This window comes from Crassostrea angulata, chromosome 6 (assembly GCF_025612915.1).
Source record: "Crassostrea angulata isolate pt1a10 chromosome 6, ASM2561291v2, whole genome shotgun sequence".
NCBI classification, from domain to species: domain Eukaryota; kingdom Metazoa; phylum Mollusca; class Bivalvia; order Ostreida; family Ostreidae; genus Magallana; species Magallana angulata.
This window is the reverse complement of record NC_069116.1, coordinates 37062532-37078284: the sequence shown is the minus strand read 5'-3', so window position 1 is coordinate 37078284 and position 15753 is coordinate 37062532. Positions and strand designations below refer to the sequence as shown.

At 33.6% G+C, this 15753-nt stretch overlaps 1 protein-coding gene across 4 annotated transcripts; it reads left to right on the top strand.

Moving 5' to 3' along the window:
- The first annotated feature begins 2485 nt into the window (after window positions 1–2485).
- LOC128188688 (phosphorylase b kinase gamma catalytic chain, skeletal muscle/heart isoform-like) lies at window positions 2486–14271 on the top strand. Of its 4 annotated transcripts, none has more exons than XM_052859898.1 (11): window positions 2486–2587; window positions 5281–5445; window positions 9348–9523; window positions 9629–9683; window positions 10517–10582; window positions 10676–10748; window positions 10897–10987; window positions 11145–11389; window positions 11709–11789; window positions 11993–12034; window positions 12200–14271. In XM_052859898.1, the coding sequence occupies exons 2-11, from the start codon at window positions 5351–5353 to the stop codon at window positions 12446–12448; spliced, it is 1173 nt and encodes a 390-aa protein (XP_052715858.1). In that variant the 5' UTR covers window positions 2486–2587; window positions 5281–5350; the 3' UTR covers window positions 12449–14271. The 4 variants fall into 4 exon arrangements, with proteins under 4 accessions (XP_052715858.1, XP_052715857.1, XP_052715856.1 ...); XM_052859897.1 differs by having other exon boundaries at window positions 2494–2591; XM_052859896.1 differs by lacking the exons at window positions 2486–2587; window positions 5281–5445 and adding an exon at window positions 5497–7748.
- The last annotated feature ends 1482 nt before the right edge of the window (window positions 14272–15753 follow it).

The following is a 15753-nucleotide window of genomic DNA, read 5'->3' as shown; positions in this document are numbered from 1 at the left end:
AGTAAGCGTTAAGTATTAGTGCATGTATGCGATACTGGCCGCGGTTTTCGACAAAAATAATTATCATACATCACTCATTGTTACATGTAATATGCCACTTTCAAACGACGCCACCGTCTAACAGTACTTTCAGTACTTTGATTTAAGAAGTGGAATTATTACACCTATAGACCAGCTCCTTGGGAAAGTACCTGCATCCAAAATTTTATTAAAAAGTCTAACTAAAACTGGTAAAAAAAACTCTTTAAATTTAACAAAATATTCATTTAACAGGTGATCTGTTCCGGCAGCTTTACCACATTTTAATTTTTTTAATACTGAAAGTAATTCCTCCTCATCTATGGCTTTATCTAATTCACTAAAAAAAAGTATCAGTACTCCTCTGCTCAAAAAATGGACTTTCAATGTCTACAATATTTTCATCTACATTACAAACACTCTTAAAATATTGATAAAAAGCATCTAAATCTAAAGAGCTTTTAATTGTTTTTCTTTTCTTGAAAATCTTGTAAAACTGTTTTGGATTGTGCTTTCTTAAATAGTTGAGTTTATTACCTTCGTGTCTGACAAACCTATTTCTAGTTCTAAGTACATGCTTTTTGTAGACACGTTTGTTTTCACATAAAGTGATACGATTTTGAACAGACCTTTCCCAATTAAAAATACGTAAGGAGCTTTTATAAACTTACGGAGTTCTTTACACTTGTCATCGAACCATGGCTTATTACTACTGGAAGACTTAATGTCAATAGACGAACCACCTAAAAAGTTGGATACACTACAAAAAGGCATAAAAACACTGTTTAATATACTAGTGAAATTATTTACAACCTGATCTATACTAAGGATCCCACAGTCCATTTTTTCAAAAAGACTGTAAAAATCAGACACTTTACTGTGTAAGATAGATTTTATGGACTCAAAAGCTTCCTCATTCCTCAATTGTAAAATCGCGTGTCATAATCCAATTATTTACCTGACAGGTAGCGGTATCACAGCTGAGTCCGTTAGTTACCTGTGGTGCGGACTAGCAGGATACAGGATAAAGAAATACACAAAGCTGTCATATAACATCCCCTCTCCATCGTCTCATATAGCATGTCACGATATTTCAAACATTACCTGTCAACCTTGTTAGTTATAAAATTGTCAAATTTATCCCCATCGTCTATGTACAAGGATGTGTTGTCAGTTTGTTAATTCTCCAAATTTTTTCATAAATAATCAAGTCTGCAAACACAAAATCATTTCCTATTTGCAAATCATACGATCAATTACTTTATCAAATTATTGACAGCAGAATGCCTGCTCTAAAAAGGCGTAAAATTAAGGCTTCTTCAAAAGCCACTTTATTTTGTCCGTGCGGAATATGCAGGAAAAATTGCCAGAAAGCTTGCATTTGTTGCGACATTTGCAACGTTTGGTATCATCCTCATTGCGAGAGTTTGAACCTGCAAGAATTTGAGATGTTTAAAATTTCAAATTCCCTTAAATATACGTGCACTGGCTGTTTTTCCGGAGAAAACGACCCATATTCTTTTACAGCAGCTTTGTTGAGATTGGATGAGGTATGTACAAAACTATCTATGATAAGTTATCTTTTACAGTAAATATCATTTAAAATTCTGAAGTCTAAATCAGCGCGGTAACATGTAAAAATACATGGCAAATAAACTTTATAATTGTTTCGATAAAAAATATTGATAAAAATGAAAATAAATAATTGTTTAATTTTTTAAATCTCTTTAAAATACCCCCCCCCCAAAAAAAAAATGTAATATAAACAAAGCCGACATCGGACTCTCTTTTTGTGAAACCATACATCAAAAACGGTTCTTTATCGATCCATCAAGTAAAATTTAACATTTATTGTATGTATGTTAATGTGAAATAATAGTAATTTAATAGTAATAATAGTAATTTCTTAACATATTTCTATTAAACTAACATAAATAATCTCCCGGGCGCCTATTTTTGCTCCTCGGGCGCTCCCGGGCGCTATTTTAATATCCCGGGCGCTCTCGGGCGTTCCCGGGCGCTTTTTAGTGAGACCCTCCTCTGCTGACCGGTCACACCCGTCGTGTGCTCTTTGTCGTAATCGGGAAAAAAATCGGAAAAGTTCCGAGACAACTAGGTGATTAATTATGGTCTAACAATTAGTATGAAAAAAAAATTAGTATGAAATTAAACATTTTTTTCCCTACATTATGAAAGCGATCCAGCGACCGCAAAACCAAAACCGCCTACACGTTACCACTAGGCCACCCATATAACCATTTCATATGGTGTCGGTTTTTCAGCATATGTGCATATATACATGATGATTGTGTTTTTGAAAAATCACTTATTGAAATATTTGCATTATATTCAGCACGAAGACCACGTTAAACCAAAGATAATTCAATATTAACGTGTTCTACAACGAACATGCTCCATGAGACTCTCTCTCTCTCTCTCAATCGGGCTCGGGATTCTTCTAAATAATCCGAACTCAATGCGCATGACGACTCAAAATGGAAATGAAAACACAAATTCTAACCATAAAATAATGAATCTAGTGCTTGAATTTATACGGAACGCCACGAAAGTAGGTAGAATTCAAGGATATTTTAGTATTTGTCTTATATGCTAGTAAACATGTGTGTTTTCAAAGCTGGTAGTTTTTCTTTTGCAAAAGATGTAAAGATAATTTATATAACATCAGTCATCATACATGTTTTATTAGTTTATGCCTTGGCTGTAAAAGAAAAATCGAACAGGAATGGTGTATTCTTTAACATGTCTTATATTTTTATCTGATGTTTTATCAAACATTGTCGAAATGTAGCCAAACAGCATAGCACAACCTGATCATCTCTCTATAAATCGCATGTTAAATTATGTTACTAAAATGCAGTCGATCATACATGATTTTTTTTTTAATTAACATTTTTAAGCAAAATTTGGATTCTATGTGATTTCATTCTATTTAGATTCACACCATATAGTATTTTTACCATGAGTCAGTTTGTAACATCACAGATAAATTGTGAATTTAAAGGTCAAACAGCAAAGAATATCTTTTGGTATTATGAGGTGATCAAATATATCAATGGTGATCAAATCCGATAAATCATTTTATTATATTCTAAGAATGATTTCTTATTACTTATAATATTTTCAGCAATTGTACATGTACGGTATGATTAAATGTTAAAATACTCATTGATGATATGTACTCAACTATATGTTACAAAATTGATTCGTTGTGTTATCACAGACAAAGACACAGGAAAATGTAAATATGACTGTATAATGCATTTGTGAAGTGACAGGAAAAAGACAGGAAATGTGTATGTGTATCTCTGACAGGGCTCGTGATGCCCATCATATTTGTCTCTTTTGCATGGGCATGTATTGGTCATTTCCAATATGATAAGATACAATGTACTGAACAGATGTGATATCCAGTATGTTTGAGTTACAATTTAGTTGCCTGTTGGGCATTTTCAGAAATACAGGGGCATTTACCACATTTTCAGGACCAGTATATGAAGTTTTGATTTTTACATTTCCATCATTTTCATAGGATGTTTGGTGATAATTTTTTGATGCCATTTAAGCTAGATGGAATGATGAACCATCATACGTGTACATGTATTTGTTGCTTGACGGGACTTGCAATATTTTCAAAACATTAATTACATTCTGAAAACTTAAGCCTGTTCTCTTAAATATCCCAGACTTTCGTTAATTGGAAACTTCTCTCTTGAATTTTAAAGGCACAAATTTCAAATCCGACTTAATGTTGGTGTATCGGCAAAACACTGTATTATATATCACTTGACCATCACATACCAGTACATGTATTGATTCAGCCCTGTTCTTTTGCCATTTTTAAAAGAATGAAATGTGACAGCTTTTTCTTTGCTATATGACATTCATATTTTTGTTTGAAAACCTCTACCCTTTTGTTTCATTTCATATATAATAATTCCAAAAGTATTAAAATTATTTTTTCTGCATGTGCCAGACATTACTAAATGATGATATACATGCACAGCATGCCAAAGAGTTGGCAGTAAAGCTTAGTTGTGTTTACATTTACCCAGTGTGTTTAAATCCCATCTGCCAAACAGAACAATGCTGCTATAAGAAATGACCTGAAAGTATGTGAAAAATTTGCATGTCTGGCTGAGACATTCCTGGTACCTGGCATGTAAAAGCAGTTTATTCTCCTTTGGCTTCATTTTGTATTTTACCTTACGAAATATTGTACAGACTATGAACAAAAATATTTCATAATCTGAATGGTTATTGGGAAAGTGGAGGGGGTTAAAAGGTGGAATAAAGGCACAATTTTCATATTTTTATAGAACTTAGTCAGAAACATTTCCTGTCATCTTCTCATGAATTTGATAAATAGCGACAATTTAAAAAAAAAAATTCTGTGTTCTGCAGATTGATCCATTTATACTATCTCAAAAGTTTCCGATTAATCCAGTATTACAGGAACATTAAGTTATACAAAGATTTACCTTTTACAGGTTGTAAGAAACTCAATTTTCTAAATGCTAACTGTGTACGGTTACTTAAATTGCATTATATCGGACATACATGTAACTGGTGCAGGGAACTCAACTAACTGATACTGAATAGCAAGTGTAAGAGTAGCTAGTGTATATAGCTACTGTATATATTTGATGAAATCTGCATCTACTGGGTGAGACTGATGTCAGAATGCTGGAAGGCATACAAGGCAACCCTGACATACTTACCTTGCTCTTCTATTAGTCACAGTGATACTAATGACCTTGAAGGGGTGTATTAATTAGTACCTTGGGTGGTTGAATATCGGGTACACTTATTAATATCTATCATTGAATACCAATTTTCTGTCAATTGTACCATATTGTCTGATATGGCAATTTTTGTATTATTAATAATTTGTTTAAAAAAAAATATTCAGATTGAAGATTTTTCTTTATCAAATCTTCAGAAATATACAGAATATCAATGTATGTTTGTGTAATGGCAAACAGATGATGTATCAGTCTGATTTTGCTGTGGCGTGGGCAGAAGAACTGAAAGGAATGCTATCGCCCACTGAATCAATACACAATGTATAAGCTTTATTCAGTTAAGGATGTATTGAGATGAAAAACAACAAGTCAGTTATTCAAAACTCTAACCAAGTACAGCTGACATGTCCACAACTACTGTTACATGTTATCCTTGCAGGTTCTGTTTCTTTATCAAAAAATCCAAATTTGATACTGTAACAAACTCTTGATGTTTCAGTTGTGCCCATTCTTTAGTTCCCAAGGGAATGATGTGTTGTGATATTGATGCATCCTCTTAGTCCGGGAAAATGGCCAAAGATGATATGGTGGATGCTGATCTACCATCCAGGGATGCTGCCAAGGAATTCTATGCTAAATATGAGCCCAAGGAAGCTCTAGGGAGGTGAGGAGAATTGTTTTACACCCCACTTACACCCACTCCCCCCTCTCTTTCTAACATTGTTAGATGCATAACTGTCATCAAAACCAGAATGCACTCAGAGAGTTGGGTGACCAAATAGCTGTTCAATTGAAATGTAGGTATCACAATTGCACACAATACCTGTCCAGAATTTTACAAGCAGTGTTTTTAATTTGAATAATTTTTCTGTCAGAAAATAAAACAGATTGGCAATGTTTTTATTTTTTTTTTTACAATATTTTCATAACTCATCAGAATATCTACTCTGTTGATACTAACTATATAACAACAGTTACTGTAAAATAGACTGCCATTTATATTGATATGAAAATGACTCTGTATGTAAAAAATATTTGACTGAATATTATGAGTTTATATTGACGTCTGCTACATCAAAAAAGGAAGAAAAACAGTGATCAGCTTGTACTTGACTTGATTATGTATATACATGTGTAATAAGTACAAACAAGCTAGAACAATGACCAGTGAGTCATTTCTACATATAGAGGCGTCTAAATCTGTGAAGTGATATCAGTCTTTATATTTACTGTGCTTAATTCAGTCAGTTGTTATTGTGCTGTTGGGTTGTTTTGTTTTTGTTTTTGTCATTTCACTGGGTGAATCATATATCAAGAGGTGATAAGTTCATATCAGTCCTACTTGGATCAGTTGTTTCTTTGTTCTTGTTATAGGAGTTCAACTTCTTCAATAACCTGAGATAATTTACGTGGAAAAATAAATTTCATACTCAGAGAAAATTTGGCAATTGTTTGCTTATCAACTTAAAAACTGTAAAGAAAAAAAAAAAACAGGAAAAAAAGTGAAGATTAATCTGTCTATTGTTTTTTTTACAAGGTGGATACATTCTGACTTGACATAAAATGTAACATGTACATGCATTTATCGATACACTCAACTATAAACTTTGATAATAAACCAGGGACATGAATGTCCAAGATTCAGTCAGTAGCTTATGTAAATTATGATAGCTAGTTTACGGTCATTGACCTGTGTATGAGGGCAACAGGTGATTGTTGGGCCAGAGGACAGAAACATTTTCCAGAGACGGGGGACAAGATTTCTGTTTCAGGTCCACCAAATGATGAGCTTTAGTGGCCAGTCAATAACAGTATGGGTGTTATCGACAGACCGGTCAACATCAAACTGAATTAACATTGTCTGTCGGACTTTTTATTAGAACTATACATTGAAGAATTATATATTTATAAGTGTGTATAGAATAACTTGATTAGGAGGTAAGGGTATAAGAGAGAGAAATATTTTCAATGGCAAAACAAATACATTACAAGCATTTTTTTGCATTTGATACCACGAATAACTCAATTACATGAGGAAGATTATTATGTCATATGAACTGATAAGCTACTTGCATTTCTAGGTTGATCTTAGGTAAATGGGTCACCATGAGAATTCATAGGCCCATAAATTTGTGAGGTTCTGCAGAATTTAAAATTTGTCAGTATTGCCATGTGCAGACAGAGGCATAAATTTTAACATAATATGTTGACCATGAATAGCAATTTATATAAAAGGTTCATACCAGAATCCTGATTTAACAGTATTTAAACTTTAGTTTAACTAGTAAGGTAAAGTTATATAATTTGTAGGATCTCTCCTGGTTGAGAGCCTCACAGTAGTACCAGCACATGGCAGAGCATGTGCTGGGAAACTAGGGCTTCTAAATATAGACCCTGGTATCAGCGAGTGTAAATATCAAAGCAGGATTGATCTAGTTTTCCGATTTCAACTGAAACCATGGGATAGGGGTGACGTTTTTCTAAAAGAAGGGTCTTTTCCATCCATAATAAGTGCTTTGTTAGGAGATCGAATAGTTGTTGTGTGATGGTTGTCCATGTTAAGGGCAGAACTTGGTGCAGTATGGGGAAAGGAAATTGTCTATCCGGTGATGAGAAGATCATCAAGCAATTGACATCTGGTTTACGGAGACAGGAGGATAAACTGTTACAGCCCGTACATCATGTGTGTGGGGGATGCCACCCAGCCAGCGAGGGGCTGAGGCAGCACGGGTCTCAGGGTAGCCCAGAAACAACGAGGCCCTCTGATCACAAGGAATTGGACCACCGTGTGGAGACCAGGCAGCATAATGTGTACTCTACACACTCATCATTAATGTCGTTCATTAGGAGGGGAAAATTTGACCAAACACAAATCGATTACATTCTGAAGGACAATAGTCATGGATATACAAAGTATGCTCAGGAATGTGAAAGAGCTCCATATACTCTATGTGAAATCTGTGGCATGTAAGTCATATGTTTGTTGAATATTGACTTGCTTAGTTTACACACTCCAAATAAATCAAAGTTGTTTGAAATTAAAAATCTTTGAATTGAATTGGATATCCATGGGGGCATGCCATAATTTAAGATCTGTGAAAATTGAATCATTTTAGATTAAAAAATGTCTTATGGTTGGTTTTCATAAGTAGAAGTAAAATCAAGTTATTTCTGGTTTACACCTTACCAAGAAGTTCTATCGGGGCTACTGAAAGTTAATTGTATAGCTTAGTTTTAGCATGAAATTTGAGACGTCTGTACTTCATACTTTTTCTGGAATATACCTCTTAATATTGTTAATGACCCAAAGAGTTCAGATTCTTGTTGGCACTCAAGTGTAACGTTCGCAAAGGTAGGTCACAGAATTTAGGTCAAGCACGTGTCTCCTAGCTAGCAGTGATATAACATTGTAATAAGGTTATATTAGGTTCAGGTTCTCCTCAATTTGAAATGTACATGTCTACAATAGTTTCATATGATGTTTATAAAATTTGCAGAGGCACATAATCCTATTGGGTTTGGTAGGCTACTGGGCAATATGATCATGTAAACATATTTGTGTGGAATTGATAATAACAAACTTTTCCCCACTCCCAGCTCACTCAAAAATAATCTGCAAATAGGTAAACATCTCTTTCCCAACTTAGTTGTGAAGGAGATGTTTACCTATTAGCACTGGGTATAATATATACACACTGTATGCAACACTCTACAGTATAAGATGAAGCAATTTCTGGCTGTTAGAAAGTCCAATGAGCTGATTTGGTGTGGAAACTTTTACTTTGATTTCCATGACAGGTCTATATAATTTGTTTGTCTTAAGTTTTGGTTCCTGTAAAATTAAATAATTTTTTATTTACTGTATACGGAATCAATTTTGAAATTAAGTATATTTGATGTACATAGTAAATAAAAATATGTATGCTGGCTATATCAATTAATATATTATGGTGATTAACTAATGTAAAGTAAATGACTGATACATCTTCTTTTTGGTGATTCATCAACAAATGGCTATTAATACTGTTGGTCTCCTAGCTAGCTCATCCTGTTTACATCTCTGTATCCTCTATGTGTCAACCATCTACTGTTTATCTAATTAGAATGTTTAAACCACAATAATCAGGGACAGCTCATGGTTAAATATAATATACCTCGGTACATGCATGTATACATTTTATGATGTGGTTAAACTGAACATGTATTTTGGTCATTTCAGTAAACAATCACTGTTGAAATAGAGGAAAGATGAGAAAGTTTTAAAAATCTCCTTTTATCAGTTTTATGAGGAAATGATAAAAGTTTTAATGATCTCCTTCGATCAGTTTTATAATCTCTTGCTCTGAATAAATGCATATACATGTATGTTGATACAGATTCTAAGATTTTCCTGTATGTTTTTACATGATATCCTGCTATCCATTTTTGTTAATTAGTAAATTAGTAAATATTAGTAAATATTATGAAAATATATGGTTGTAAACATATATGTGTCAGTTTACATATGAAATTATTTCATTATCAACTTGTTGGAGAAGCAGCTCATTTTTTAAATATTTATTACAGAGGAATAAGCAGTATTGTGAGAAGATGTATAGAAAAGGAGACAGGGCGGGAATTTGCAGTAAAAATTATCGATATCAGTGGAGAAAAGTCTGACATCTATGAAGCAGACCTCACCAAGAAAGACACAGTCAGAGAAATCAATATTCTCAAAATGTGCAATGGCCATGACAATATCAGTACGCAGACGGTTTAGATTTATCATAAAACGGCTGTATAGAATTTACAAAACAGTTGATTTGTAAAAAGAAAATGCTTTTTACTCGTATGTTTTTATTTTTCAGTTGAACTTCATGATTCATTTGAAACACCAACATTTATATTTCTTGTCTTTGAATTGTAAGTATCTATCATTATTGTAATAAAGTAATGTAATATAACATGATTACTGAAATTACGCACAATTATCATTGGCAGTTCCTATCATGTGATATGACCCACAGTGTGATTATAATTATAACCATTATTAGGTAATGATGCTAATTACATGACATGTCACTATAAATACTTTCTCTTAAATCTCTCCTAAATTGACCAAGCTGCACTGAGCAGTGTAAACAGGTGTATCTATTTATACACAGTATTGTAAGGTCCTGATTTAATTCTGAGTCACCATAAGCACTGTCTCATTGCCATATCTAAACAAAAAAATCTCAGTTGTGCATGGCAGGTTGTACATTGACAATAACTATTGATTGCTGACCAATAGATAGGTGTTATAAATACCTACCTGTAACAGGTCACCTGCCAGATGTTGTGTAGCATTATCACCTGTTATGTCATGTCCACTAGACTTCAACTGATCACAGCAAGTGCCCCTGGCCTCGGAATTAAAAAGCTTTTATAGATAACCCATAAATTTGTTTGGGGTTTATTTATAAATGTATTAACTCGTCTGGCTGCTGCAGTATTAAGGGTGTCCTTTCTGTGTTTGATGTATCAAACTTTGAATTGCAATGGAACTTTGTTTAGAACAGAGTGCATTTAGTGTTAGAAGTACCCTTAACTATAGAGCACTGGAAGCTTTATTTAACAGTGGGGTCTCTGACTTACAGAGGTAATGTCTGTGTTGGGATTTGCCTTTTCTTTATGTAGCAACAAACAATTATGTATATGTTCAACTTGTACATGTAACTAATTGGAAAATAAACCCTCTACTGTCCTTCTTGTAGATGCAAGCAAGGAGAACTGTTTGATTACCTCACTCAGGTGGTGACCCTGTCAGAGAAACGCACAAGGTAGGTGCACAATTTGTAAAATAATTTGTTGACGTGTGGGTATACTGTTAATAATCGTTTTAAATTTGTGTAATGTGTTTTCTTTTTAAACAGGATCATAATGAAGCAATTAATAGAAGCAGTAGAGTTTATACATAGTAAAAATATAGTGCACAGGGACTTAAAGGTATTTTTTTTTTAATTATTTCTTTTGTGGCAGTTGTTTTTGGGTTTGTTTTTTTTAAAAAACATTTATTGTTTTTATTAAGTACGGTAATTGACATTTTGCATATTTGAATCTCATTGTAAACTGATGTTCAAATATTTTTCTCCAGCCAGAAAATATTCTACTAGATGATAATCTGAATGTCAAAGTCTCAGACTTTGGCTTTGCTACAGTACTAGGTGAAGATGACGAACTCACAGGTAAGATTCCTATTTCTTACATAAAATACAAGACCTTAAAAAGTACTGGACATATGTGATTTATTTCACCTTTATTTAGTGAAATAATTATCTGGTGCATGTACATGTATTACAAATGATAGAAATAAACTCTAAGTTCTTGATAATCATTTTGCAGAACTTTGTGGAACACCAGGCTATTTGGCTCCAGAAGTGTTGGCGGTTTCTATGTATGATAACGTCCCAGGCTACCGCATGGAGGTGGATATGTGGGCATGTGGTGTCATCATGTATACCTTGCTGTGTGGTGCTCCTCCTTTTTGGCACCGCAAACAGATGCAGATGCTGAGGATGATCATGCAGGCCAACTACACATTTGGAAGTCCCGAGTGGGACGATGTCAGCCAAACAGCTAAAGATCTGGTATGATATATGTACACAATAATTCAAAGCATAGTTCTGTATGTGACAAGTAGTATACACATACTTTTGACAATAAAGTACTGTAATATTGCTGGGCTATGTTCAAGATCGTATCAGCTGGCTTAGCTGCAAGGTTAGATATATAGGTAGTAATGAATGTACTAAATGAATTAATGTGTGTAATTGCAAAGCTAACATATATCATTCCAGATCATAGCGGCCACATACAGCTAGGTACTTTAGCTGCTACAATTGTGAATGCAGCTCTGAACTCATTTTCAAAGGGGAGTAACTTATTTCATGAAAAATTACATTGTAGATTTCTAACTTACTGGTGGTTAACCCAAAAGAGAGGCTCTCTGCAAAGCAGGCTTTAGAGTCACCCTTCTTCAAGAGAGAGGTAATATTCATCAATATGCATACACTGAACATTGAAAATACTCATCAGTGGTGATGGAAAAATCTTAATTGCATTGTTCTCAACTAGTATTTGATGCATACTCCTCTTTATATGGTGTCTTGTATTTCTCATACATTTTCCCCATGTGCATGAATTGAATTTATGATGGGTAATTTTATTGAAATTTTTTTTTCATTTATTAGCTGAAGCCACCAAAGCAATTTTTCCCAAGGAGGACATTTAGGGTAAGTTTATAGTTGGAGATTATATATATATTTTTAATGGCATAAATTGATCATTTTTTTTTAAAATGTCGCATTTATGTGAAGATAATTCTTTTTAAATTGTTTATAAATGTCTGTATTGTTGATAGGATTTAATTTTAATTTTCTGATATCTATTTTTTCCAGGCCCTTGTTATTTGTGTGAGATTTTTCCATAGACTGAAGTTTTTCTATTACAATCCACCTCCTATACCTGTAGAAACTATAAAAACTAATCCGTATGGTGTCAAAAACTTTCGCAAACTCATCGACAGCTGCACGTTCAAAATGTACGGACACTGGGTAAAGAAGGGAGACAACCAGAACCGTGCAGCATTGTTTGAACACGTTCAGAGAGAAGACTGGCGCAATCAGGTCTCGTTCGATAATTCCTGATGATATGTCCCCACTCTAGATACATGTGCTTTTAGTGAAATTCTCTGTGTGCATCATGTGATCAAAATATTGTGTTGTTGAGACGGAAAGACTTGACTCCAGGTTGCGTATAGCGATGAACAATTCCTAAATCTACAGTGTGCTTAAGGTTCCGTGCTTGCCAAGTTTGATGCTGTTCTGTTGAGATTTTAGGATTTTTGAGTTTGTTATCCGGTATATTTTTTTTAACTGTGTCTCCCTGTAATACAGGGAGTTACAAACTAATTTATTATTGTCGCTGAAGTTTTTCATTCACACATTCATAGCATTTATGTGTTTTAAAACTGTGGAATTGAATTTTATGTTTTGTTTTGTCTGTAAGTTATTTCTCTTAATGATTTCTTTTAAACATTTGTTTTCTTATTCACACTTGGCACAGAATTACATATAAAAGGTGCTACAATATATGAAATGTGTCTATATATCTGCAGTGATTTCTTTAATTGGACTATATAAGCATACTGTATACAGGGAAATATTTGCCTCCATTTTATTTTTGCCCCTTTCGCCCTCATTTTCAGCGGGCGAATTTAAGACTGGGCGAATTCCAATGTTCCACTTTATCTCTTTAATACACCAGCATGTCTCGGTGAATTTAAGACAGGGCGAAACCATTTGCAAGTGTTGAAAGGCGAAAATATCCCTGTATACATGCAGTAAAGAAAATTGTTTCATGTGATTCAGATAGAGTTGATCTCTTGATAAATAACGAGATTGAAGTGCCCATAAATACAAGGATGTAAGGGAAATCGAAAAGACTCCTTAGCTTTTCAATGATAGAGGAAATATGTACATCAAATATATGCAATACATTTTCAAATTTGAAAGATTCGCAACTTGGTTACAGACATTATTTGAGTAAGCAATTTTAAACATTTTTTTTTACTTATACTGGTACATTGTATATTGTCAATTGTTTTGTCAATAAGGTCAAATGTTTTTAAGATGGCTCTATGATCAGTAGAAGTATTTGAAAAATAGATTATTATTACTGTCATAACTCTAAAAATCTGTAGCATATATATGATGGACTGGGTGGGTGGATATAAAAACCTTTGAAATCCTATAGTGCTCGGTATAATTATTTTTAAGGGTACCTGATGTCAGGGTGTGTATTACTTTTGTCCCAGTTATATACCAGTTATGAAATCCTGGTCAATTTGTTACAACAAATATGATTATATGTAAGACCAATTTCTCAATACTGACGATCCATTTCTCAATTTCTCAGATTTTTCCAAAATAAATTAATGAATAGACAATTTATCATGAATGTGTGCGTTCAATTATACTCATAATTAATATCATTGTAAGAATTTAAGAAAATAATAAGAGAAAGGCGGAAGGGGAGAGGGGGTAGTTGAGTGTGGATGGAGACAGATCTGAACATTTCATTTCTTTCAAGATATTTTTTAAAGGAATATCTGATTTGTGTCTTTGACAAGCACTGGCTGTTTCATGATCCTTTTGATGCTTAGTTCTGTCATTTATAGGGATTTCAAACTAAAATCACGATAAACACTGAATGATGATAACTTATTTTAATTTTGTATATGTACCTAAAGTGCTATTTGTATATACATCAATGATAATTTCAATTTTTATTTAGTTTTAAACATTCATTGTAAAGGGATGTTGTCAATTTATTGCGGTAAAAATTAAGAAACGACCGAGTTTTATGAACAGTTTAATGGACAGATAAGAATACAATTTACTGAAGGAAATTTTGGTGTCTTATGTGTTGTTTTCTGATCATGTTACTGAAATAAACTGTTAAATACAGGGATTTTAAGTTTATTTATTTTACTTACATTTTGATTCTCTTTATCATTTGATTAAGAATTAGTGATTTGGGATTACTGTGTATTCCTACAGGTATCTTTATTGGTAGTATTGAAACATAGTTATCATATCACATAAATTCTACGTGATAAAAGAATTAATTAACTTGATTCAAGTGGTATATACCTGGTAATCATTTTTAAGAAATTTCAAAATCAAACCAAGCTCTTGAAATATAAATAAATTTATAAAGGTGTAATATGTATGAGAGAGAGAGAGAGATATTAAACGGATGCAAATAAGTTTTGAAACCTAGCAAGCTTGTCGGAAAATATTTTGTAAATGCATTCATTTTCTCAAAACCATATAAATGGTACGTGAAATACAAGCTTTATAAGCATATTTACAATCAATATACAGACGGTCCGGACGAGCAAAGCTAGCTAGTTATGTTTGTAGAGAACAGACAATCTCATAAATTTCAAATATGAATATACAATTTCCCCAAGAAATACAAAGTTATTGTTCGACAATAAAATACAAACTTTTAGAATATTTGGTTGGACATAAAATATTAAGGTCAGGTGACCTATTGCTATTGGTCTTCGTCTGTCATCATGCATAGTTAGTTGACAATTTTACATTTTTAACTTCTTAAAAAAGTACAAGGCCATCTTTTGTGTGAAGGCCTTCTGTGGTAGGAAGAATCTAAATTGTAAAAATCATGCCTCTACCACTCCCGGAGCGTCATAGGCGGGTCCAAATATGGAAAAAAATTAGCCAAATTTTCAAAAAGCTTTTTCTACTCCCACACATGTGAGGAAAAAACGGAATGTATGATTATGATGTCAATAAAGATCTTTATCAAAATTGTGAAATTCATGGTCCATGGATCTGGGGTTCAGGCCCTAGGGTGGAGTCAATACGGCCATACAGTAAAATGTATCAAATGTTAGAAAATCTTCTTCTCTACTCCCGTATATATTTGTTATAAAGTAAATGCATGGTTATAATGTCCGTGAAGTCTTCTACTGAAATTCATGATCCCTGGGACAGGGGCTCAGGCCCTAGGGCGAGGCCAAATATCAGAATATAGCCATATTGTGAAAATGTATTATACATGTATCTTAGAAAATCTTGTTCTTTACTCCCACACGTGGGGAAAAACTGAATGCATGGTTGTGATGTCCACTAACTCCTCTACCTAAATTGTGGCATTCATGGCCCCTGGGTCAGGGGTTCAGGCCCTAGGGCGTGACAATATGGCCAAATAGTGTTAATGCATATGATTTTTAAACATCAACTTCTCTTCTCCCACACATCTGTAAGTAGACCATTTGTATGTAGACCAGAAAGCCCGGCCCTCTACCAAAATTGTAAATTTCATGTATGGGTTTTGACTCGGGAAGGGGGGGGGGGGTGGAATGGAAGCATAGTGTTAATGTATATAATGTTTAAAAATAATCTCTTCTCTACTTCCATGC

Excerpts from the sequence above, each read along its gene's own strand:
- LOC128188688 (XM_052859896.1), top strand. The coding sequence starts at position 7,327 with ATGGTTGTCCATGTTAAGGGCAGAACTTGGTGCAGTATGGGGAAAGGA. Across the intron at positions 9,684-10,516 it reads ATATTTCTTGTCTTTGAATT|ATGCAAGCAAGGAGAACTGT; the intron begins GTAAGTATCTAT and ends TCCTTCTTGTAG. Across the intron at positions 12,035-12,199 it reads TCCCAAGGAGGACATTTAGG|GCCCTTGTTATTTGTGTGAG; the intron begins GTAAGTTTATAG and ends TATTTTTTCCAG.